Genomic DNA, 27,651 nt, shown 5'->3' on the forward strand with positions numbered 1-27,651 from the left:
TCATGGTAAATAGTTTATATGTTTTTTTAATCTTTGCAAATACTGTATAGAAAACACATACCGTAACATTATGAAACACTTAAAGCAAATCCCAGACTTTTGGATACAGACGTAACACAGTAATCTACCATTTCATAAACATTCCTTCTTTAAGCTTTTACTCCCACATACAGCTAAGGCTTCAATTTGAATTTCCAGCACTACAGGATCTTTCTACATATTCACAGCTGGCGCTTAAACACTGGTTGGTTGCTTGTTGTTTATTCAAAATAGCTATAAACATTTATATTGTAATATTTGGAAACAGATACATTTGTATTTACACAAGCTTATCGAATGACTTAGAAATATATACTGACCTGTGCCCTCTATATTCAGCTTTGATCACAGGAAACGTATCAGATTGTTCCGTTGACCTATCGCCTATTCGTGACGGTCACCGGAAATGGTGATAAATTCTTGCTCTTGGACAAACCGACTCATTCCTGTCAGCCTTTCTGTTCAGAGGCTGCACAGACAAACTGAGTATCAAAGACACAACTCGTAAACTTGATAGCAAATTAACAAGACAAACGGTCCCTTTTATATCTCTGCCCAGAGTCACCCTTCTTTGACAGATTCCATAAGATTCCTGCTGCTGAAATGTACAAAAACATAAATCAACAGAAGAGACAGGTACCAAAAAATTGAAGAGAGCACAAGACACAATCATACAGCATACAGAGGACAAGGCAGCCATGGGGCTTCCGTCTCTTCCGACTCCCCCACTCTCACTCCTTTAATCCTTCAGCTATTGGCCACAGAAACGAGCTCTTAATGCCCCCCTCCCACCCCGATTGCCACAGCTTGATTTAAAAAAGAAAGCAGCATAAGAGGAATGTTGGTCCCCCTCACCGTCAGACTCCAGTAACAGTGCCCCACCGTGTGTCTGCGCTCTCCCCTAACATCTAAACTTTCCCTTTGGGCCCAGTCCCTGTGAAGATATGTGTAACATTCTCACAACATTCCTGCAACGCTGTAAGACTGTTACATGTCAGCCAAGTGCAGGGAGGAGGCGTGATATTGAGGACTTCAGTCCGGAATGAGGAGACCAGCTCAGAGAGGAGGGAGGGGCCAGGTGTGTGGGAGGAGTCCAGCCAAGGTCTCGTTTACATTTGGTCAATCAAAAACATCATGAAATACAGGGTCAGATATGGCACGATATATCAGCCTGGCTGGGAACAATATGAGACTAAAGTGATAAAATCCATCCAGACTGATACTTGGAACACCCAACAGTCTGTAAAACCTTATACCACACTGACAGCAGGCAGTGAGTCACATGTTTTGAGAGAAGAAACCAGGAAGTGATGCAAGGTAGGAGAGAACTGTGTGACCCACACGTACAGCAGTGTCTCCAGAGCTTCCTGTCAGCCAAATGTCTTCAATTATCAGTAAGGGGAGGAGGACAGGGTCCATGGTTGACTGGGCTAAGAGGAGCGAGAGGGGGCTCAGAGGAGGGTTGTTATTTAAAAAAGCCTTTTCCCATAGTGCCAGGGGGCTGGCAGAATTGAGCAGGAACGTAAATTGTCTTAAACAGATGTCTTAATGAGACGTATCTACAAGCACTCGACTGGCCATGAGGATGTGGGGCGGCTAGTTACCATAGAGGCCGAGAGAATGATTTCCTTCCGTCTGTTCTGTTTATACAAGGTGTTTTTTTTCCGTTTCTTTTGACGATTTCTACTTTTCCCCACAACCACCCCCCATATCCTTCCATCACCTGTTATCACTTCTGTGTTGGTCAGTCATTGTTTTTTCCTGTGTTGGTCAGTCGGGATTATTTTTCCGGGTCGGTCCAGAGAGTTGTTTCCGGGGGTCCCCATGAGGACTTGGGCGGGGCCGGCGCTCAGCCGTCGTCGGGGGTGGAGTCTTCGGGGAACTCGTCGGAGGAGCAGCTCTTGTGGATGCGGCCGTCGCTGCGCATGCTGTGGAAGGTCTTGCGGAAGGCCTCCATCATGGAGTGGGCCAGCCTCTTGGCCTCCAGCTTGCTCTCGCACTGCACCGCGTGGCAGTCCATCTGGAATGTCAGGTCGTCGTTGATCTCGCGGTAGATCCAGGCGAAGACGTTGGGGCTGACGTGGTGGTCGGCCGTGCAGTAGGCGATGCGCGCCACCTGGTAGGTGTCCATGGCGACGGTGGCCTCCCCGCGCCCGTCCAGGTGGTGCAGCCTCACCTGAAAGGGGCGGATCTCCAGGATGGCGTTGGAGGAGACGCCGTCCTCCTGGCTGGGCGGCTGGCGCTGGCACAGCCCAGTCACTGCCGATTCGGTGCACCCCGACAGGAACTGCGACCCCGAGATCGTCACCTTGCCCAGGTACGTCACCTGCAGGGACCACAGAGATTGTTCATGCTATTTTTTAAAAATAACACCTTCACTGCAATGAGACAGTCAACATTTCAGTCCTACATTACTTCTGGCACTTCCTAATAGACAAGCAATTATTTTTTAAATTGCCTGTTGAAATAGATTGAGAATCACCATTTTTGCACTCAAAAAAAAATCCCTCTAGTATCAACAAGAGTCACCGTAAGGACATGTTAAGCACATTGCTGTATGACTACACAGAGTGACGGACAGGTGACATGACTCAGTAAACCAATGAGAGGCAGAGATCCAGCGCTCCAGATTCGCTATCAGCTGAACGAATCTGAATGTGTCGACTCTCTATGCGTTCTCATGCATAGAAGAGAAGACATGAGAAGAGATCTGACGTTGGATGAAGCGGGTGCCTCTCCTCCTCTCGCTCCTGACAGCGTAATGGCACTCACGCCGCACGGCAGATTAATATTAATCCTCAATCCGTGACAGACGTAGAGAGAGCGGGAGAGATCATGTAGAGAGGGAGGGAGGGAGGGAGGGAGGGAGAGAGAAGCACTGGATGAATGAGAGCAAGAGAGGATGTTTGAGAGTACTAAAAACAGAGTGAGAGTGATGGGGAGAGAACTGAGATGGGGTGGGCTGCGTTTCCTGTATCCGCAGGGATCCTAACTTTCATGGAAGGATTATTTAAATTCCTTGCCGTCTGAGAGCACTGCATCCAGGTTTGGAGTGTTGGTGACTTTGCAGATTCCTCCATTTCAATACAATTTTTATTTCTGGCTCATATATGGGAATTATTCGGGATATCAAACAAACATTTGTCTTTGAACCTTTAGTTTGCTAGCTGACCGTTTTTATGAGGTTTAACTCATTTTTGCTCTAGCATAAATCTACAAATATTTAATATGAATAGATTCAAATCAATTTAGTTAGGCTGGATAACCATTTGGGATAAGCAGATGGAAATGTCATACTGTCATAATGGAAATAGCACAGCAGTCTTGGCCTGCCCTGTAAAGTATACTTTCCTTGTATCATATTTCATTTTTACATATTTATTAGCCATTAGCAACTGCTACCATCAGCCATGGAGAGAGAGGTTTTCATCTCTGGGCTAGCTGCAGTCCCGTTAGCATCTCCTGCACAGCGTGACATAAACAGTGTAATAACATAATGGCACACAGGGAAAGCTGGCTGTTCCTGACTGTGGCCTGTGTTTACGGGGGGCGGCAGTTTAACTTTCTGGGTCAGAGTTCATTACTTCGAGCTGAGTGAGTTTGTCATTTCCATGGAAACGGAGCCCCTCTCAAAGCACGACATAACCCAGGGGGCCAGAGAGCCCCTCTGGGACCCCCCACCTTCAGACACAGGACACACACGTACAGCACATGCACAACGATTCATGAATGTAAATAGCATGTTTAGATACAAGTGTAGCATGTACATGCTAGAAAGAGGCAGTCTAGAGAGAGATGTCCACAAAATGCATTCAGGCTCCCACAGCGACACTCTGACTTGGTCCTGCTCCTGTGACGAGGAACTCTAATGTAGGCAAACTGAGTCACAGTCAGACACTGACTTTTCTGACACAAGTGTCACAATGTGGCGCAAACAGACACAGACTAAGACGCACTGTGCCTGAGACACTGTGTGGCACAAACGATGAGACCTGGTCCCAGTCCAGACAGATGGGAGAGAGACCAAAACCTCACACTGTTCCTCATTTGTTTTGCTTCTGGAGTTCCAGTCCTGCCAGTGGCCACAAAAGTCCAAATTTGGCTACTTTTATCCCTTTCCACTTTTCTTCCTATTTTTCTCCTAAAATGTAAACTCTCGGAGCACATTTAAAACTGCTCAGTGCAAATTACCAGGGGAAACAGGCTTCTACTGGGTCCCTGCAGATGGAGGCGTGTCTACCACAAAGTTTCTGCCCGCAGAATGATGGCCAGAGACTTCACTGGCCAGCGGTTACCAAGCTGTGACGGGATTTTCCTCAGGAAACACTGCTAACCACCATGACAACAGTAAACTGAAGCATGACCCTGTAGTAATGTGAATAATGACTCATTAATGCAAGCACTGTACTGTGCAGTCCGAACTTTCGCTTGAAAGTCACATTTGAAGATCTAACCATGTTACACAGACAGTTTGAGTACAAATGACACTGATGAATATTTATAGCGACCTCTGACAGGAAGTAAGACAATGAGGCCATACAATGCCCCTTGTGCTACCAAACCACAGAACATTGTTTTTGGATGGCCAGACACATTTGTCTCATGAAAAAAAAGGAGAAAAGTCTGATGGTTTTGCCAGCCTTCGGTTGACACGGTGGCCATGAACCAAGTTCACAAAGATATTCAGTGGTACTGTAAGTCTCATTTGAATAAATGGTTAAGAAACCACTGAGCTGTAGCCAGACTTAGTAACCATATGGGCCTTTTGCTATGATAGCTGGATAGGGTGGCTAGTGTGATCATCTTTTATCAGAGTATATTCTGAGAATATTCTGGCTTTCAGTCACCATCTGCAACTGGAATCCTGCCTACATAAGACTGCAGCATATCAGACTGTGATACAGCACAACTGACAGAGCCTGATAGGTCAGGCTACCGCCCATGTGACAAGGACACACTGACCAATCACACTTTAGCTGAGCAGGGCTGAACCTGAAGTGAGCCAGCCATGGGCGGAACAAGAGCTACAGACTCCCTCTCAACCGTTACAGCTACCCTCTCACTGTCTTTCTGTAGAATGGAATATCAGACGGCTGCCCTGTAAATGTATTTGTTCTGGTCACCCAGCTCATTCATCCACCTGGAAGGGGGGGGCGGGGTTATGCATGGAGGTTGCTGTGGCAACAGACAAAGACGTGACCATTTTTAGAAAATTGACTCCATCTCTCTCTGTATACATGTGGGAGACTCAGATTAGCAAATGGTGTTTATTATGCAGTTTTACAATCTGTGTTCACATTATCCAAAGGAGACAGTGAAAGTCTGTTTTTGACTTCAGCAGTCTCACTGTCAGTGGACACAAATGCTTAAATACTTAAGCGAACATTAACACCCACCATGACACAATTGGTTCACTAAACCAGTGTCAACTCAGTTTTGTAGACTATATGAGATTACTCACTGTTTACTGAACATATCTGATTTCTAATTACATTAGAAATACTTAAGATTACTAACAGTTGAGTGGGCATATCTGAGATTATGCTACTGTTACTGGAGCGATATCAAAGATACTGGTGATATCTGAAATGACTCCAATTTATTGAAGAGATTACTGAGTATCCACTGCTTCCTGGATATATCCAAGATTATTCACTCTTCACTTCAAAGAAGAGGCCACAGTCTTCCATGGTAAGCAGCAGGACTATGTTTTAGTATAATGAGGAGGAAATGCCTGTAATGGCATGTGTATTCAACAGGTTATTTATCGCAGATAAACACTTTCCTTCGCATGGAACACATGACTTTGGAAGGGGACATTTACTGAGCAAGTCAAGGCATGCGCTTTGAAGTGAAGCCCTTCTAACAACTATATGAGGAGATTTATATCCTCTCAGGGAGAAGAGTCACCCCAATCTGCCCTGTGAGGCCCTCCAGTCCTGCTTTTGGAGACCTTTAGACCAGACAGTCTCTGATCAAGCCCCTGCAACAACTACTGGTCAAACAAACAAACACACACACGCATCGCATGTCCACACACACACACACACACACACACACGCAAAAGCCCTGAGGACAATCTACAGTAAATGCAATAACTAACAGACTACAAAGTAGTGAATTCATTTTTATAAGATTAATACGTCCTTTCAGATGCACACATTGCATGCAAGCACTTAATTTGTAAAGATGAAATCACATCCCCGACCGCCAAGACCTGCAGCTAATCTACTCTGAAACAAGCAGTGGCTTATCTACAGTGAATATAGGCGCTAACCACATACAACCTCAACCTACACAATGATATAAATAGATTCCTTTGGCTTTGATTACAATAAACAAATTACTGGAAGTCTATCCAATCATTTTGCAGTGTGGGTGGTGGAGGGGTGGTAGGGAGGTGAAGAGGTAGTTAAATCGGCTGAAATCAGCCAGACCCTTCTGAGTGTGTACTGAACACTGCACCTGGAAATCTTAAGCTCCTTTGCAATCTCTCGCTGGGAATAACCTTCTTGCCACATTATGTTCATTTGGCCCCACACATCTAAGCCTAACTCCATCTTCTTTCCCATATTTCTTCCAACTTCAGTGCCTATTTTAGTTTCACTACAGACTAAAGTTACTAGGCGACCGGTGGTTTAAAAGAAATTAAGGTAGACAAGATTTCACTCAATTTAATTACCCCTTCACGTCCCTCCCACTCCTCCACCACTGACTTTGAAAAATATTAGGACAGATTTCCAATACATTGTTAAATTGCAATTATGGATGTTAACAGTAACAGTATGTATGTGTATGTGTATATACACACGTATACATGTATATACATATTATAATATCTAATATATCACTGTGAAACATATTTGTCATATTTTCAAAATAGTCCAAATATTTGCAATATATTGCAGTCGATCCCATTTTCATAAGGGAATGCACAGGTAAACAAATGAAGAAAAACACAATGAATCATCATTTTTTAGCACAGAGGAACCTGAAAGAACACCACTAATTCACCAACAATGTGATCAAGTAGCTGGTGTGGGTGTGAGATGTGAAGCACAGAAGAATGAAATCAAGCCTCTGGCGCAGATCTTATTCCCATTCTTCCAGACTTCATCCCCAAAAGTGGCTCTGTTCTGCAGGCAGCTCATGGAGCAATACACTGTAAGAGATGAGGGAGCCAGACTTCCCACAGAAACAGACAAATTAAATTACCAGGTACAGTCTTGTCTAAAACCATACAAACAACACAGTTTTTTGCATTTCAGCTGGGATTTGGTTTTTGAAAACAGTTTGTGGACAGACGCAGAGAAATGCAGCTGCGGGCATACAGGCACAGTCATACAGACACACAACACAGACTCACACACACATACACACACTCACACACACACACACACACACACACACACACACACACACAGACAGACACACACACACAAAATACCGTGGGGCACACAAAAAGCAGTGGCAGTGGCACGGCCAAGTCTGCACAGTTCACAGTGTCAGGCCAAGCTTGGCACTGGGGAAACGCCTGCGTGTGGTGACACAGGCAGCAGAGTATCAAGGAAAATACACTTACACTGTCTCTCTCCATTCACAATTGGTGGACTGTGATAGTGCGGTCACTTTTTCATTCGATAATTGAACATGTTTGAAAATTTTGAATATGTAATTAAAGGTTTGAGTTATCTCATTGCCTGGGTGAAATTAGGAGCCAACCGGTGCTCTGTGCTCATTCATCTTGCGTTCGTGGTGGCGCTCAATATCAGAGACCGATAAACAACAAGCCAAGTTATTGTTTTGTCTGGAGGCTATACTATTACAGTAGGTAGCCTAAAAATAAAGTTCATGTGTGGGTCTTGCTGTCAATGTGGCCAGTAGAGGCTATACATTTAAAATGGAGGAGCCAAGATACACTGCACCACTTGGAAATATTACAGGATCTATGCCATTGGAGGCAAAATAATAACCAAGGAGGAAGTCACCTGCAAGGTAAGCAAGTGGCAACTGCCCTATAACCCTCCAAAGACAGATGCCTTTTCCCCTCCTGATGGGTCAGTCCTGTTTAGTTTAAGTAAGACATGCCATTGTTGTGAATTAATTATGGACACATGCATCATAATTTTTGTGAATGGCATCACTGGCATTGTTATGATGCTCCCAGATTTTATTTTGTTCTCATTTCTTAGTTCTTAGAGTTTTAGCATAGCATGTTTAAACTATTTGCCTACAGTTTTAATGGGAAATTAAAATTGGGCCACAATGATTATGCATTTAGGCCACGTTTTATTGAAACTTTGATGGCAGGAAATTCAAACAAATTCAAATGAAATTCTCTTACTTATGGGATTTGTTCAAACTCAAATTTAGGAAACATAGACAGCCCTACAGTGTGACGATTTCAAACATCTTCACATTGCACAGGCCAACAGCCAACTAACACTTGCAGTGCTGGGCTGCACAGTGGCAGCTCGTCAGGGTTTGCAGTTTTCAAAAAGGAAGTGCCTGTGATGCCAAACATGTAAAGACTAAAGCACCATTTCATTTTCCATGGCCCAGACAACATCCTGTTAACATGCCAGAGAAAGACAGAGCAAGAGAGCACATCCGTAATTATATCTGCCTGAATCCCAAAAGGAATTCCAAATTCCTAAAGGAGACCCTTGCTGAGAGGAATACCCAGAGCACCTCTCGGTAGATGAAGAGGCTCAGGATAGGGGGCGGGGGGGGGCTTGGGAGAGGGCAGGACAGGTCCTGCAGCTGCAAGCCCAGATTGTCCCTGACCACACTGCTCCAGACTGTTTACTAAACACAGGCACAGCTGTTTTCAGAATCAGAGAGACAGAAGTGCACAGAGAGCCGTCTGTCTGTCTGGCTGCAGCGACACTCCCCCTGCTGTAACGCACTTCTACCTCCTGTTCACAAACACACAGCCTACGGACCTCACAACCATCCGGCAGACTTTGCATTATAACATCACTCACTATTTCACTGACATTTCAGACTGGGAATCTACAGAATAGTCTCCCCCAAAGCTCAGTCCCCAAGCAGAACTGCTCTTAACTGCTACTGCCCCCTCCCTATCCAAACTGTAAATCCTACTTTCTCCTCCTCGCACGAAACCCCCTCCCCTTCATACTAAGCCCCCCTTCAAAAGCTTAAAGTCAGTTCTGCATTCCTGGGGAAGTTAACATTCTTCCCTACTCGATGCATTCTTGTCGGCCTTGAACATGGTTCCGTCTGGGGCTGTGGAAACGGTGTACAGTAGAGGCCCTGTTCACCCCAACTGGTCCCCACACCATTCGCTTCACCTCCACCTCCACAAAGGGGGCTTTCATACCCCCTTCAACCCTTTCAGAAATACCAGGATTCTCGCCACCAGGGGGCGAACTTCTCTGTGCCTGTCTGTGTTCTGCCTGCTGTCAACATCACGGGCAGATGAAAAATAATCTCACTTTCATACAATAAATATTCACAGGAGGCCAGCAGAGGTGTACGCTTTCCCTGCCAACGCATGGAGATGACTCTGTTTCATACAAAACTAAACACCTCAAAGCCTGCAGTGGCAGCGTTAGGTATTTGAGCAAACAAGTGTTATGCAGCATGCCTGCTACTGAACAAAGGTAACCGCAGTGTTGTGCAGACTCCACGGTGGCACTGCATTTGCATGTCTGTTTCTAGCTCCCCTCTTCCTGTGTCCCTTCCACACACCAGTAGCTGTTTCCATCTCCCTTTCCCTCTCCTTCTCTCTCTCTCCCTCCCTCTCACCCTGCCTCTCTTCCCCTCCCCCTTTCTCCCTCTCTCTCTCTCCCTTTTGCGCTCTCTGGCTCTCCCCCCGCCACCTCTCCCTCCAGACAGCTTTATGGTATCCACAGTGTACCAGTACAACAGTGCTTTGTTCCGCACGTCTCTCACTGCATGTAAAGCCCTGTATGACAGCGCGGACAGCGCGAGAGGCAGGACCAATGAGCGGAGCTCAAACTGCGGCTAATACACCAGAACCCACGTGTTCTTCATATCAAAGAGAGGAATTTCTGGAAAACCCAGGCGGTTATGGAGATTAATATGTACGTGCAGAACCCGCAGCTAACTGGAAACGGCTGGGAGACCACATTCATCCTTGAGCGACTCTCACTCTCGCAGTTCAGCTGTACGGATCCCCCCTCAGTCACACAAAGGATCAGTAAGAATCCTGAGCCACCCAGAATCCTTGCTGAGCAGAAAAATGTATCCAGATACTGTGTTAGTATTTTTCCAAATACATCTTTAAAAACACATGTAGCTTATGCAGACCTGGTACAGACACCTAACATAATTTCAGACTTCCAACAAACTAGCCTTTTGGAACCTGTGAACAAATTTACAATGAAACATTGTGACCTCATGAATACATATGGAAATATTGAATGCTATATCAACTGTTGAAGTGCTTGGCAGCCTGAAATACCACAATAATAAAGGGGAAATTTAAGTACCTCAAGCTTTACTCCGGCTTTTGAACTGTTGTTGAACTTGAAGCAGAATTATTTGAGTGTGCATGAGGGGGTGATCAAGGAAGCACAGGGCTTATTTCACTAAAATGGGAACCATACCCTGGGCTCCAGCTCCACAAGGCAGCAACATTACTGCCTTGCCACGGGCCAACCAGGAACAAAAACAATCTTTTTGACCTGTCCAACAGAACATGCAACTTGGTCAACTCTGCTATCGAAGTGAACTGACAAACAATAAGTGCAGTTATGGGGTGCTGTAACATGGTGGATGAATCCTTAGTTCAATGTGTCAGACAGCTGGGATACTGCTGGTGATTTCCCTTTATTTAGCTTCCAAGCAAATAAAAGGAAATCACAAGCAGTATCCCAGCTGTCTGACACATTGAACTAAGGACTATTTAGCCAGCTATCATCCACCATTTCTATTTTTTAACATAACTGGGAATCTACACTCAGATTAATGCACTGGATAAGTGATGGAGGAAGTACTATATGTTTGGAAAAGCATTTCAAATTATAGAGTTTATGTAACATCTTTTAAAGATTTCTGGAGGTACAGAATTTAGGTGAACCAACATAAGCTGGTCATAAATGTCAGAATCACGGCTGTGGATAACCACTTACAACCAGTGCAGTCCTGCAGCCCAATCATCTGTTTACTCTCCCATTAGCTATTCAGTCAATAAGACTCCCAAACCGCAAGACTGTTAGACTTGTTGTAACACTATGCGTATTTGAAGATGCCATAGAAAGCAATACAAGTTCAAATTCAATAAAATATTTCTATAATATTAGGCCTAATAGATATGTCATACAATACCTGGAAGATCAGAACCATTGAGATAAGCAACTGCTGACATTGTGGATATTGAAAGTGTAATAGATAATTCCAGTGGGTTGAGGGTGAGTAATACCCTGATCCTGGATCAGTTGTTGGGGGCAAAAAGACTCAACGCGTTACAAAATTACAACGACACACAGCCTTGGCCACAAGATGCCCAGCTCTCTTCAGCATTCACCGGCGCGCGGCTGTGTCACCATGGCAACAGCGTGTACCTCAGCTTGGGTCGGGTCGTTGTGTAATCACAGGGATGCAGACCGTAGCTAGGCCAGCAGAAACACTCCCCTGCACAATCCCACACTCCTCCGCCCACCTCCAGGCCCATGTTGATTACATGCAAAACGATACGGAGGCTAGTCATTTAGGCTGCATCAAACAGAGCAATGTTCTGCACATTTCTACGAATGTTAAGAAATGCCTGACGAGTAATTATGTCTTAAGAAATGGCCACCAATGCAGAAGAGGGTGTCACAGTTACAGCAAAAACAGACAGCTGTATAATTCCCCATGTTATTCACATAGTTTCCTTTACACCCACATTACAATTCATTAAGATTCTATGCAATAGAAATTTGTGCAACAAAGGCTAGGGGGAAAAGCTCCAATTAATTATAGCCACATAACAAAATGTTACTTTCAGTTTACAGACAAAAGCTTTGAACTTGCTTTTTTCCAGCCCTGGAGCTAATGTTGTGCTAGCTGATCCAGACCAAGCTAATTCTAATCCTCGTAGCTGGTTAATGAGGGAACATTAGGAATGCGGTTCAGACCAGAGCTAAAGAGTTGCGCTGCATCTTTTCAGCTCTCAAAGTCCAGTGTCAGCTGTCCATTCACTGCGCCTGTTAGCTCTGGCATAGTGACTATGGGGAGGGGGGTGTATGAGGGGAGATGGGGCACACAATTAACCATTTCACACCATCATCTGCCAGCCTAAATAAGCAGCAAAGCTTTTCTTATTTCTGCCACAGGCACAGATACCCACACAGAGGGGCAGCCGTGCACCAGAGACCTGAAACACTTTGGCTGGTCCCCGTTTCTCCTGACAGAGTCATTTGCAACCCAGCGAATCCTATTCTTCTGAACATCCGAGTCATGGAAGATGCACAAAAAATGAGAATGAAACAAATCGCAGCTCTTCTTTCCAGTGAGTATTCTTGGATAAATGGATGCAGCGGTATCCATAACAACGCAGGCAGGCTCTCTCCCAGCTCCCTTTGAGGGAGTATGTCTGGAGAGCAGGGTGGATACAGGCCATCGCACCCACCCAGAGAAGTCCTGGTACGGGAGCCTTCCCCAGGGAATGACTAAATAAACTGAGAAAGGCTTCACTATAATCAGGGCTGCGTACATCAAGGATTGGCTGAAAGTCTGACTGAAGGTTTATTGAATATGCCCAGTCCTGGCTCGAAATGCTTCAATACCTAATTCACATCCTCACAGCTGTTTACCACCTCTAATATGAACTTAAGCCTGGCTTAAAGAACTACGTCCGAGCCCAGCCCACCAAAGATGAATCCAACCTGCTGACGTACCATCTGAGTTGCAAAACCCAACACACGCGTTATTTTATGTTTATAATTCTAGGGTAGTTGCCAGCATGTCTTCAAGCAGTCTGCCTGTCCATCTAATATTGTCAAGAAGGACAAACATTTCTGATCAATAAATATGCACGTTACTGTCTGCGCATATGACGAATGCAAAAATAATTTCTCTTTAAAACCTCAGGCTTCTCCTTGCACACATAAATAACACCCCAAGCACACACCTACCTCCTAGTAGTCTGAAAATGAAGTACATCTTAAAGTACCTCTGACCCAGCTGAGATTTATGCCCCCTGCCCCCCCAAATATTTGCCACCATTATTAACATTATCTAACCCTGGACATTGAGTATGCAATGGGGATGTGCCTGTTCAGTGCACAGCAACCTGTGGTTCTTGAAAGGCCGCAGTCCAGTTGATCATAGCTGGAATACTGAGTGAACTGACTGGGCATTGTCACTTCCTGTGCACATATAATAACTTATTTTCACAGACGAGAAGTTTTTTCATTAAATAAATGAACTAATAATTGAAAAAATATATTTTGTGTTTACTCAGGTTCCCTCTGTCTAACAAAGATTTGAAACCATTCAGTGTGACAAATTTTCAATAACACAGGAAATCAAGAAGGCGGCACATACTTTTTCACGGCACTGTACATGACTGTGATATTTGTGATTATTAGCAGAAGACTAGCAGGAAGCCCCTGTCGAAATGAGTCTCCCCCTTTGTGTTATTGTGACTTGAAGTAAACCCACATGTGCCGCCCCCCACCAAATGCACACACATACCCACAAACACACCCACACACAAACCCACACGCACACCCACAATGCCATGCATTTTCCCTGGTGTTACAGTGTTTACCGCACTGGTACTGTCTGGCTTCCCGGAAATTATGCAACAATAACACAGTATATTTACCTGACTATTTTAACTCCACAACAGAGTTTATTTTTCTTATGACTGAGACAGAGCCACAGAGTAAACTGAATCAGCTGAGACCCACATAAAAATGCATGCACACGAATGGAAAAACATGGCAGTTCGTATAAACACACGGGAATACATACCGCTACGTAAACACATATAGCAATACGTGTCAGGGCACAGTTTTCTCAGTAAACAGTCTTTTGAACTGTGCAACACGCAGGTCGTGGCAAATACTTTACTTCATATCAGGAGGCCACCATAAGGGCAGAGGGCCTTAGGCCTGGTGCCGGAGGTACAGCAGCGTACCTTGTAGCCCGTGTGGGCCTTGTTCTTCACCAGCGGCGTGGTGGAGCAGAGCTCGATGGCCTCCGGCTCATGGAATATCACCGTCGGCAGGGGCTCCTTCTTCAAGGTCAGAACGGTGAGTTTGGTCTTCAGCATCGTTTGGAAGTGCTGGAACAGAGAGAAGCAAAACCACCAGGGTGACCCAAAGGCAACATGACGGCGGGACAACTCTTGAGCCCATGCCACCCCCTCACACCCCTCTGCACTACAGCCCCCCCAGCCAGGACACCCAGAAACCACACAGATGATTGTGACTAGCATGGTCTCTCCCAGCCTCTAACCCAGTGCAGAACGCTCCATTACCTTCCTCACACAGAGGGTGTTTGTACACAGAGTGAAAAATGTCAATAGAAATAACAGATGTAACCTTGTACTCAAGTGGGAATCTGAGAAAATGATATTACTGAGTCCCAGGCAGAAAAAAAACAGATCCAAAAGCAATACCCTTGGCTGTGGGTTTTAAACTTTTTTTTTTTGTGTGGCAACTATCCACTGCTTAGGGATTTTATCCAATAAAGAAGGAAGTGGGCGGATCCAACTGCCCACGTCCAACCAAATAGCTAACGAACCATAACTAGCTGACTCACACAGTGTGCAGAGATGCTTCCCACACATTCTGGCACCAGTTCTATCGGTACTCAGTAGTGGTATGCAAATATTATACAATGTGTTCTTTTTGAAAACAGAAAATCGATTTAGCACATTACATACTAAAAATGACACGTGTATAAATGAGTCAGCAGCTTACCAGAAATTTACACAACAGCAATGGATTCTGGTCTATAGGGGAAAGATTCAGCATAGTACATGCTAAAAAAGACATGTGTATAAATGAGTCAGCAGCTTACCAGAAATTCACAGAACAGCAATGGATTCTGGTCTATAGGGGAAAGAAGAATGTGGTCTGTGGAAACACAACGCCAAAACTTGGGATTCGAAATCTGTCAGCAGTGAACAAAATTAACTGCGCTATAAACCAATGTGAAGTAAACGGATGAAATAAAAATAGCAAAAAGGAACTCTCCAGTGCTGTGAAGCTGAGTGGTGGGGAGGAAGAGAGTGGTTTGGAGAAATGGTTCTTATATCCGAGTGCTAAACTTCACGGTCACCGTTTATAAAGTACACAAATTAATTATTCAAGCCAAAGCAAAAAGCCTCAGGGCAGACAAGCAGTGCACTGTATGACCAAGCATTCCAACCTGAGCATGTCAGAAGGTTCACAATATAACGGACAGTACCTTCACACTAAACACGTGTCTGCATTAAGATTGGCACTCACGGCTGCGCACTTCCCAAGAAACACATCACAACTCAAGAAAAGGGAAAAGCGATTCAGACACGCATTCATGCCCAAGCAAGGACGTGTGCGAGACGGCGAGCTCCTCCAGCTGGAGTTCCATCCCCCGAGCGACCTCACTGCGCGCTACCTGGCTGCAGCTGGACTCCATCTGAAGTAGGACATGCTGCCTTAAGGCAGGCACGTCATTGGCCAGCCCTGAAATCTAACCTGCTCACATCTGAGGCACGACGAGGTAGTGCAGAGGGGTTTTCTATACCGAAGGCTACCTCCATGCACAATTGTACATTAGTAATGCATGCCACAATGTTGGCCTTGCAAACACCAAGAAAGTGGATCTTACAATGCACCCAGAGGAAGTGTTGAGTGAGGTGTACTGTGTCAGCAGTCTCAGTTTCAAAGAACATGAATGCTTGTGCTCGTCTCCGGAAATTGACTGACTATGGGACACTTATGAGTAATGAGACAGGCCTATATTTAACTTAATAGCTAAAAATAAGGAATTAGATGTTAAAAAAACTAAATCAATGTTTAGTTTACTTCTACACATTTTAAACATTATAAATAATATTATAATGTTTCATAACATCCCACAAAATCAAAGGAGCTAACAACCTTTCACAAAATACAATGTGACCTGTTTCAAGGAAAAATCAAAGGGCTGGTTCTAGTACTCCCTAATGAAGCAGATCATACAGTACATGTGCTCAAAAAGTATAAATACAGCACATATAGTACCGTTTACCTTGTATACTCAATGAAAAAGCTTTTTAATGAGATTTCTACATTACATTGGAGGCATGTTTATTATCACAGTTTATTATGCAGGCCTATATTAGAGCAGAATACAGTAATTATGTTTATTGATGTTTTGTCAGTTTTTCAGACAGATTGTCTTTATATTGAGTTGGAGGCAGACGGTACACACGCAGGGTGGCAGGCTGTAGTCACTCTGGTGAAATCTCCGTCCGTTCAGCGTGTTCTGTGAGAGACAGAGAGGCTTTTTGGGGAATCTGCGGCCCATCCGGGGAGCAGACGCAGCCCCCCGCGCCCGCTCGTGAAACAGATTCCAGCTCGGGCCGGAGCGGCTCTCAGACCCGCGTCCTGTTTTGACTGAGTCTCACACGCAGAGCGAGTCCAGCTGCGCGGCACATTTCCCCCGCGGAACGCCTCGCGCCGCGTCACCGCCGCCGCCGCCGACGTCGCACGCGCGTCCTCGGGGCCGGAGCGCGGACACAGACGGACATACAGACTCCGCGTGACGGACCAGCACAGGACGCGCACCTTTAAGAAGGGCGCCCTGGGGCGCGGCCCGCGCTCAGAGACCTCCCCGCCCCGCAGCGCGGTCCGCGGGTCCTCAGCGTGAGGCGAGGCGAGGATCCTCAGAGCGGAGGAGCCTGGGTAATAAAACCCGAGACACATGTGCGCAAACGCTCCGTGACCCGGGCTTCCTGACGGAGGTCCACATTCCTGCGCTCCCGCCAGGGGAGGCGCAGGAATTCTATTCATAATATTTTTTCAGTCATATATTTTTTTTTTTATTCCTCAGACAAAATCTTTTTTTTTTTTAATATCAAGTTACTTATGTTATTGATTCTATTTATACCTTATCCTTTGTAGAGAGGAGTGGCTTTTCCTGAGGCGGGGGGGGTGGGACGCTATGGCTAACGCCCCAGCACCGACACTGCAGACGGGAGCTGCTCAGCCTACACTCCCCCGCCCGGCCTGAGACGAGCACACAAGGGAGAGACACCTTCCCAGACAGGGACAGTCCCTCAGAGGGACGGACACACGATTCCCCAAACAGGAGAGAGACTAGTCTCCTGACAGGAGTAGAGGCACATCTTGAGCGGAGACAATTCCCCGCTGAGGAAGGTTACTCACACAAAGGCACACTCACTTCTCCTTCCACTTCCCCTCCTGACCATTAAGAGACAGACTGCCCCGTGCCAGTTTAAACTGGAATCAGCACAGCCTCAAATCCTTCAGTGTCACCATCATCACCCCCTGTAAATTGTCAGAGGGGTGTCTTTGTGTATGTCGGCGTGTGAGTGGATGTTTAAGTTGTACCGTGAATGTACTGTATGGTTCATATGCATGTATGAGTGTAGTTTATGAATGTATGCGTGTATGTGTGGAGTTTGTGAATGTGTGTGCGCACATGTGTGTATGTGTGAAGTTTGTGAAGGTATGTGTGCGTGTGTGTGTGTGTGTGTCGCTGTCTCTGGCTCCAGCAGTGATGCGTCTAACAGCTCACAGATGTTGGCTCTCAGAAACAGTGGAGGGGCAGGGGGCGCATTCCTGTAGGGACTGCGCTGTTTTATACACGACCCTTCAGCTCATCAAACGCTGGTCCCAGGCAAACACACACACACACACACGCAATCGTGCACCCACACACATGTACATGCACAAACAGGCATACATGCTCACATACACACAAGCACTCTCATACACACACACACACACATACACACGCACACACGCACACGCGCACACACACGCACGCACACACACGCACACACACGCACACACGCACACACGCACACACAACAACATGCACAAACAGACACACACACAAAGACACAGGCACACACACACATTCGTTCACTCGCTCACTCACTCACACACACACACACACACACACAGAAGGTCAGCGTGACATGCTGCGGAGATGAAGGGCAGAGTAAAGCAGACTAACAGATGTCAAGAATATCAAGAGGTCCTCAGAGTGGCCGGGGAGAGCAGTACTGGCACCACTAACTGCTCTCAGATCAGCCAATCATTGCTCAGACAAACGGAAAACCTATAAGACCAGTGGCCTTCAGTTCACTTTGACAAAAACATTTTTACTACCCCTACAGCCTGAAAAGTAATAAACCCACACCTATTGTGCTGTGCCCATGGCCAACAGACTGGGCTGCCAGCACTGTGAACCTAACATGCTCAATCTAATAGCTTATCTGAGAGTATCCCTTGTTCATGGGGCTATTCACAAGCATTAATGAAGGCTAAGACCACCCGTGGGAGGTTGAGGGCTCTGATTGGTGGAGGATACTGTAGGAAGAGAGCAGCACTTCCACCAAACCTCAGAGCAAGGGTTGCACCTCAAGTGATTCACCATTAACCATCTCACATTCACCCTGTCACGCACCAAACAGGCATGTTCACCATCTGAGACACAAGCAGACAAGGACTGGTGCTGGCGGTCCTGGGGGAGCTAAGCGCAGAGGAACTGGGGGGTGGGGAGGGGACCATGCGGACAACGATGGAGTGTCAAAGACGAAGCACAGCTGGTCGGACAAACGCGTAAATTAGACCAACTCCAGAGCTCTCGAGGTCAAACAAATAACAGGCTGAAGAGACACTGTTTTATGTTCACACAGACACAAACCAAACATCCCCTCTTAAATCACCCCATCACAAACCTCCCCCTTTCATCCAGACCCCGTTCTTTTAGACACCTCCCTCTCCGCTTCCGCACTCTACCACAAGGGGTCTCACTGCAGCGCAGACGTCTCCTCATTCTCCTGAGAACAGTCACAACAATTTCAGTTTGTTTTTCTACAAAAAAAAAATCTAGCCTACATTCTACTTATCTACATTCATTACCAGCAAAGGCAGAAAGTGTTTATAGATAAACAAAAAAAAGGTGCCTGTTTGAAATAGTCACCATTCGTGTAATAGAGGTGCATATTACTTACCATTACAAAAACGCAAATGCAATAAAAAAGAAAGTGTGTACTTTCAATGTCTTTTTGTTCTACACTGTAGAATCACCTTATCGCTAAAGCTGATACACAGGCTGTCCTGTGTACTGTACCTTTAAGGTTTGTCACAGCAAGATGAACAGCTCCTTTACTCTGCCACTGGATTGGATTGGTCAGTTATTCTCACTGCCTGGCACCGTTTGCTCCATCACTACCTTTCAATGATCTCCACTCTTCCCATCGCCACATCTCTCTTCAGCTCATTCCATTTCTGTGATTCAACACTGCGCAACAGTAAACAAGCTCAGTCTAATGGCCTGAAGCAATCCCTTCCTCTCAGTCTATGCCAAAAAGGACCCAAACTATTCTATTCCAGACACAGAGCGAGGAAACTTTCATGTAAAATTACAATAGCATATCAGAAATTAGTGTTGCGATTATGTATCAAATTATTATATAGCCAAGAATTCAAACTGATTCTAGTGGTCTGAAATTCATTTCGGTTCAACAACTTTTGTTGACAATTTCTTGAACATGCCACCACAGAGCTCGGACCCAAATGCAACAATTGATGTGAACTAGTTGTGACGTTAAGGCCAATATGCACTCCCAACCAATCTTACATTTTTTCTGTTTGCTTGGATGTGAATGGATTATGTGAACGGAGCCCAATCCAATACCACCATCTTGTTTCCGGCTATTTTGCACAAAATTTGTCAGATAGGAACATGAAAATGCAGTCATGATTCATTATTCCAATGGAGCTCTATGAATAGAGTTCAGTTTCACACCTTGTGTACAATCCCACATACAGCAGTGGGATTAGGATTTCACACAGACCCAAACAGTCTGACAGGATTGATTGTCTCCTCTACTGTGCTTACATATGTGCCATGGCATGCACTATGATTGAGTTATGCTTTCATCATAATCCGAGTGTAAATTTTGCTGGCGGCTTCCTGTTTTCTTCCAGTATTTTATTTTTTCAAATTTAAATTCCATTCCTGTTGCTCATTATATAACAAGGCACAAAGTGTGAAGTGTCAAATAAAAATTACAGCCGTTTTACAGCTTTTCCCTTATGCAAAATAAAAAGGAAATACCAGTGCTTTTGGTATGCCTCTGGTGTGACTGGATGTTGATGTGGAAGAGTAGCCTTTTGCCAACATTCGTAGTTTGTCATTCGCTTTGTCATTCTCTTGCCGCCCAATATGAGCCATTTTATAATTAATACTGCTCAACTCTGTGAAAAGAACCATTTTTGTAGATGTGGGAGACACTGCAAGTCAAGGCCAGTCAGAGAAACTCTTGAGCAAAGTCATAAGAAACATCAAGTTAATTACTAGTATACGCATAGCCCATATAAGCTTGTTATTTATAATTACAGTCTACAGTGCATCCAGCACCGTGTAAAGCTAGGTCTCTGATTCCATGAAATAGTGGATTTTTACTAGTAGATAAACATTGGTTTGAGGAGACTCATGTGTACATGTTCTAACATTATGACAACATAATATAAACCATAGACGTGCCTTTCACATTGGTATTTCTGTTCTGCATTCCAGAGCCAAAATGGCTCAGCCAGAGCTTTCAAAAACTATTTGAATGAATGAATTTCGATGAATAATTACTCAATGAAAGTAATGGTGTTGTATCGAACACCGCGTGACTGATAGTGTTAAAAACCCTGTGCAATTAAGCTACACAACAGAGCACAACCAATTCATAAAACTGCAACCAAGTTTGCACTTTCATGGAAGAACTAAATGAAGTTTTCAACATATGAACGAAATACACAACAAATTTTATTAGTATGACAACATTCCTTCAACTATCTGTTTACTTTATCATTATGCAGAGAGTCTAGAGAGCTACTGTACTGAGTTTGTATAGCTTTACTTGAGATTAACTAGTAAAAATGATAAATTAAAAATAAATAATAACTACGAGAAGTTCCGATACTTATGATTTGGCTATTCTTGCGCAAGGGATTTTCTTCATTTCACAAGTTTATTTTAAGCTATTACTGGCAAATATTGATGGGACCCATATATCATTGCACATCCCTAATTACAATATTTATTTTTTTGTGTCTTCTCATGTGTAACTATTAAAATGATTACGTTGATTGCACAGGGTCTTTAATGTATTCATTCAAAGGGAAAAAAAATACATCCAAGTATATTATTTAAAAAAAATAAACAATTAAATCTTCAATCAAAACGTTCTCTCTGAGACTAAAGGGATGAGGAGTCTCGGTCAAATGCCCTCCCTTCTCTGCTATCTGACGTCCGGCCATATGAAGCGGTCTGCCTGGGGACAAAGACCCATGACACGGCACCATCAGAGGTTCAGTTGGGAGGGACCCGGTTGGGACTCCATTTGCTGTCCTCTCTCGTTCTAAACCATGCCCCTTTGCCTCCACACTGTGCTCATCAGAGAAAATGGAGAAGAGCATAAAGAACAGAAAAACAGAAGGAAATGCAGATGAAGGATGGGAGTGCAGCTGCAATCCATGTAAATACAGAACAAAACAGGAACAGAAACCAGTTCTGAGATCTGGGAACCAAGGGGGGGGGCATTTCTACTTCCCTCTCCCACAGATTACTCTTGATCAAAACAGTTCTGTTTATTTCCACTTCTTATTTCCACTTAAATTAATAATTATTTCGCAACACACAACTGAGTGCGAAGCATCAATTCCAGACTCCAGGATTCCAGGAAAATGACTGCATTTTAGCATTTGACTCTGGTGTGGATAAGGGTTGGTGAGAAAGGCCAGCATTTAGACAAATGCTGGCCGTTGTTTTTGGTGTGCTGCCCGCCAAGCTCTCTTATAGCCCAATATTATAATCTTCTAAATTAAAATATAAAAATCACAATTTGCTCACAAAATAGAGGGGAAACGCAAATCTCTCAGTACAGATGAATAGGGGAAGCTAACATGAAAAACATCACAAAAAGTGATTTTTAAAACACTAAATGTGCAACAGTTGCATTTTTCAGTGATTATTAATAAAAATTAACTGCCCATTTTAGTTGCATTTTAGTTTTTTAAGACAAAATATCACTACGATTCCTATTATATATATATATTGTAACTGTAAAGTACTTATGGGTTTGGAATGCAGTACAATCAACAAGAACACGGTGTCATGTCACCTGACATTGTCATGCGCCCAGTCAGCCAATCACCTAACTAGAAAGTCCAGTCAGCAAGCAACCATGATGGTATGGACAGCTAACAAGCTAACTAGTCAGCCCAGACAGGTCAGTGACACATGTCCCTTACAAAGAACCCAAACACAACATTCTTCTATCCACTTCACTAGATTTTGATGTTGTAACAGTCATTAACTGAATATTACTCTGGATGTGCCTGAATTGGACATGTCCAATGAATTTACAGTGTGTGAAGCCAAGAAAAGGCAGGTTTGTTCCACAAACGTTGAGCAGAAAAGGCTCAAGTCATAATAGGGAACAAAAATGTTGAGCAGGAATGGTTCAGGTCTGTGACTAAGGGCCGGTAACTATACTTGCATAAAAGGGTGGGCTATTTTGGCCTAAAATAAGATTTTGATTAATTCAAACTTACGGACGATTCACAGTTTTATCTCAATTTTTAATGTTTTTCTCCAAACAAACTAAGACAAAGACGTAATTCAAATAAACATTTTCTTTATTAGGACTAGAATAAAATAGTGAGTGTTCTGTATGAACTTGGATCCTTCTTGTCATATGGGATGACACTGTAAAATGACGTAGCTAACGTCTTATGCGTTTGGGGAGTGGGACGGCAGCCATCCACAGTGTCACAGATTGCTCCCGTTCCACTGCGCGTTTCTGTCACAGGTGCAGGAATAAATCTGTCCAGCTGCCACTATCAGCTGCAATGGACTTTCTACAAACTTTACACAGGACACCGGTTTTCTCACGTCAGACCTCGCAAAACCAAACCACGTCCATATCACTGAAATTACATTACTGCCTTTTCTTTTTTAGAAATCTCATACTCCCGAGGAGCGTTGCTGGTTGCCAAGTGGCAGCTGGACAGATCTTGATAGCATGCCAGACTGACTGGCAATACATTTCATGGGCGTGGTAACCAAGAACATGATGCGTGATTGGTGGATAGGCAATGTTTGTCTGACAGAGAGCGATCAGCTGCCACATTTGCACACATATTAGGCGAACATAAAACCTTGATTCCACGATTCAGACATTTTCTATGCCGTGCTAAAACATAAATTTGAATTAACTGATTTAAATCAATTTATCACGCAGCCCTATTACATAGACATCTTGTTTAATCAATATTTGAGGTCATTTACCGAACAACAGCTTGAACCTCTGTTCAGGCATTTTACTGGTCAAAATTGATTTTATAATTTTCATGCATGAAAAAGCTAGATCTATAGCTGGATGAGCCAGTCCCTTACTGGTGGTACTTCAGCCTCAATTATTTAAGTCTCACTAAGACTGGAAAAAAAAAAAAAAACTAAATTAGTGGCAGATCACTGACGTTTTATGGATGCTAAAATGGATGGCACTATTATATATCAATGCCTTGCTGTTCTGTTACAGAGACAAAAGCATATTGGTGCCTACAAGTAAAATAAAGATAGCATATGATAGACTAGTCTCTATATAGGGGCATTTGGAGTGGTACAGCTGTCCACTGATAGTACACCAATTCCTCATGGCTTCAACTGGAACCAGCTTTCTGCTTGGTGGCAGGAGCCCAAAGTGTTGTGCAAATTAGAACAATCCTAACAGTCTCTCAATGCATGTTTAAAGGACCAGGTTTGATCTGCAGATGCAAGGCCCAGTTGGAGTGATCAGATTTGCCTCAATTTCAAAAACAAAGACCCTCTGCCACCAGTGGCACCAGTGCATAAATTTTAAAGGAAACTGGACTGAAATTGTCCAGTGAGCAAAAGCCAGGTTTTCCCCTGAACGCCAAGACGGTATAGCCTATATATAGTGAGGCATTGTCTTCACTTCTCTTTACCACAGCAGGCATCTTCTAGCTTCCTTCAAGATTTCTTTTGGGTCTGTCAGCACTTTTAATGTTCTTGTAGATGGTACATACAAGAGCCCATGGTGTGGCCAAAATTAGAAAGACAAGGGATGAGAATGTGAAGTGAGTGATTCACAAGGAAGTGCAATCACAGTTGAGAGTGTGGCAACATTAAAAGTGCTGACAAACCCAAAAGCACTTTTTTGAAGTGAAGGAAACTAGAAAATTCCTGCTGTGGTAAAGAGAAGAAGACAATGCTACGTGCCACAAGTGCGATTTACTCGTGCTCAACACAATTCTGCATCACCGTAAAACATTAAACAAATAACGGCTTTCAGCAGTGTATGCGCAACTGATAGAATTTAATACCAGCAACATCTGTACAAACACTGCCACAAAAGAGCAAGATCGGTGAAACCAAGAGTCACGTGACCCAGCCGGGGGGTTAAACAAGCAGAGCCATTCTAAAGAAAGTCAGTTTGTCAAAGTGGAGCACTAGGAGGAAAAAAAAATCTAAATTCTTCATAGGGCCGTATCTTACCTGTCCTTACTGGGCATAACAGCCAGGCGTGAGGCCAAACCTTCAATCTTTACAGTAAATAGACCGAATACTACTCTGGTCAGAGAATGGGTGGGCCTTCGATATGGAGAATTTAAACATTCTGATTTACAATTCAGTCGACAGACACAAAAGGGAACACAGGTTTATTTGTCACAAACTTATTTTAAAACCCCTAGTTAACAGCATATAACATAGACAGATCAAGGCATTGCAGTCAACATTGTAACAAGCCTAATGAAGTGCACCAAAGTAAATTTCCACTGTCAAACATGGGAACTGAGTAGTGAATAGTCCACAGTGAGACAGAAAATGGGCAAAGGTGTGAAAGCAATGGATCATAAAAGTATTCTCTCAGGTTAACATTCAACAACAGGTTGTTTCCTGTGGCCTGCTAGTGGGAAAACAACCACGCGGGAAATAGAAGGAAAAAAACTGTCACACTGATTGCAATTATGGAGGGAACACTGCTAACACCTTGAAAGCATCCCTACTAGCTAATCATATTGACAACTCGGTTTTACAGATCAGTGGATTTTCTCTCGTGCATTACCCTCAAAATGGTCTAAAAGTCCAGCATGAAACCATGATGCTGCTGGCCTCACCGATGTGCTCTTCTCAGAAGTGATTTTGAGACATTTTGAGTTAATGACAAAGTGCCTCATGGTTACAACACTACTTCCTAAGCTGGAATACGAAACAGCAGCTTCCTGGCTGCAAGTAAGGGTCCTAATCACCCTCCCTAACTTAACATACAGCACCCAGTGGACAGACAGGTAACCTGGCTGAGAGCAATGAGACAGCATGGAAAGGCCACAAGCCTCACAATCATGTGATTAATGACATTCCCTTAAAACCCTACTCTATGGCAACAGCTTTCTCACCAGGCATGAAAGAACCCATCTGACAGCCATTTATTCATGGATCCATGCCAGAACATTGAATTCCACTAGAATAGCATCCAGTCAATACTATAACTTCTACAGTATCAGGTCTGTACTACAACATATAGATTTCAGTCAGTAAAATGACATACAAGGTCCAGTCAATACATTAACACGAGCCTTCAGTATTACACGAAGAGTTCATTTCGAACATGATATGTCCGTGATTGATTTTGGTTTGTAAATCACAATGCACAGCTCTTCTTCAATCCAAGAAAAAAAAATAGGATCCTGTAAATAAACCTACAAGAAAGAGTATGATCAAATTTGGCAGAACCTGAATTAGTGGTAGTACTGATACTTAAATAGCTGTGACAGTGATGTCATTTCCTAAGGGCAGTGCAGAACCCATAATTGTTTGTTTTTTTACAAACTTTGCTTTAGGTTGAAAATGTATGCGTATGGAGGTCAGAAATGACAGTTTGCTGTTCCTCAGGACTTGAGGGTTGATGTATAAGCAGATGTCTGCGGTCTGCCTGTGTCTGAGGCCAGCAAGTACACAGCTCTGATTGAGAAGAACGAGAGAAGAATGAGAGTTGCACACATTTTTTCAAATATTTGTTCCACATAATTATTTGAATTGATATTTACTTAGGATGTATAGTCTCTTTTTTCAATCAACTGATTTTAGTCGTATTTGTGTCCACAAAAAAAAAGGACTTCGTTGACTATTTCAATGTGCTTATAGGCCTACTCGGCTTTTTTCCAACGTCTTTCATACTGTTGTTAATTGCCATAGTATCGTGGATGTGGTATGTGACGCTGGCATTTAAAATTAACATTGCCATATTTTACAGTTTAAGACTGGAAATACGAAGATAGTATCACATAAAAATACTCTTCTAAAGTTTACTACACGATTCAATCTCCCCTTGGCCTCGCCAGGCGCTAGAGAGATTGTGCAAGTTCATTTGGCAGGCCGTGTCGCGCCATCTGGAGAACATTACGGGGGAAAAGACGTGCAGCCAGCTAACCCCGCGCCCCGGGAGAGCAAAATACGTGTCATTAACTACTTTTTTTCCCTGTTACTAACAGGTCAAACCTCATATTAATTACTGATCTTTGAGTGATTAATAAAATCACATTTAGCTATGGAATATGAGAATAAAAATGGTGGGATAAGACCGGGCGTCTACGAAAGTATGCAGTATACTTTAAAGACAAAACAGCTTGTATACATATGTGGCAGTAAGTTTTATTTATTTATTTGTTTATTTATTATTTATTTATAGTAAATACACACAAGAAAAAACAGGCCCCTATGTCAAGTTCACAGCACATCAGGCGCACTTCTCAATACTATTTCATTAACAAAAATTCAGTTGGTGCACCAGTACATTACCATCTATGCTTGCATAACGTGCAATGTGTGTACCATATGAAGCGCTTGGTAGGGATGATGGACAACGCAAGCAGATAGGATTTTTGAAAATGATCACCATCACCACGACCATAATGTGCGTGGCGTGCATGCACCCCATTAGAAACCCGAATATTTTGCTACAATAGCCAGTGTCGACAATAGCATTGCTATCCTATGTTTATACAAAACCTCTGCAAAATGTATCGGCAGTACATATGTATTTAACTAGTACACAAACGTATCCACACAGAAAACCATGTTAAAATCCATCATGGAATTCTACAATAATTCGATTTCGGAAAAGACATACGCGAAACAGAACATCGCCACTCTTACCTGCAAACGCTCTGTCGCAGGCTGCCACATATTACTACAATCGCTTGTTTCTGGCTATTTTACAGCTGGATCTTCGCTGATGTGTAGTCCAGCTCACATCTGCTTGCTCACAACACTAGCCTTCTCTTCGCTGCAATCTGGAGCAATTTGAAGAAAACAGACAGTGAATTCCAATGGTGCGCGAGGACGGAGCTCCGCCTGCGAAAACATGAACCCCCCTCCTTCAAT

At 43.8% G+C, this 27,651-nt stretch overlaps 1 protein-coding gene across 2 annotated transcripts; it reads right to left on the reverse strand.

The window, feature by feature from the left end:
• Nucleotides 1–27,651, reverse strand: pid1 (phosphotyrosine interaction domain containing 1). 2 transcript variants are annotated; one of them, XM_064303664.1, is made up of 4 exons: nt 27,424–27,651; nt 15,043–15,098; nt 14,156–14,302; nt 1–2,365 (listed from the first exon to the last, which is right to left on the reverse strand). In XM_064303664.1, the coding sequence occupies exons 3-4, from the start codon at nt 14,288–14,290 to the stop codon at nt 1,889–1,891; spliced, it is 612 nt and encodes a 203-aa protein (XP_064159734.1). In that variant the 5' UTR covers nt 14,291–14,302; nt 15,043–15,098; nt 27,424–27,651; the 3' UTR covers nt 1–1,888. The 2 variants fall into 2 exon arrangements, with proteins under 2 accessions (XP_064159734.1, XP_064159733.1); XM_064303663.1 differs by lacking the exon at nt 15,043–15,098 and having other exon boundaries at nt 27,424–27,647.

This window comes from Anguilla rostrata, chromosome 12 (assembly GCF_018555375.3).
Source record: "Anguilla rostrata isolate EN2019 chromosome 12, ASM1855537v3, whole genome shotgun sequence".
Lineage (NCBI taxonomy): Eukaryota > Metazoa > Chordata > Actinopteri > Anguilliformes > Anguillidae > Anguilla > Anguilla rostrata.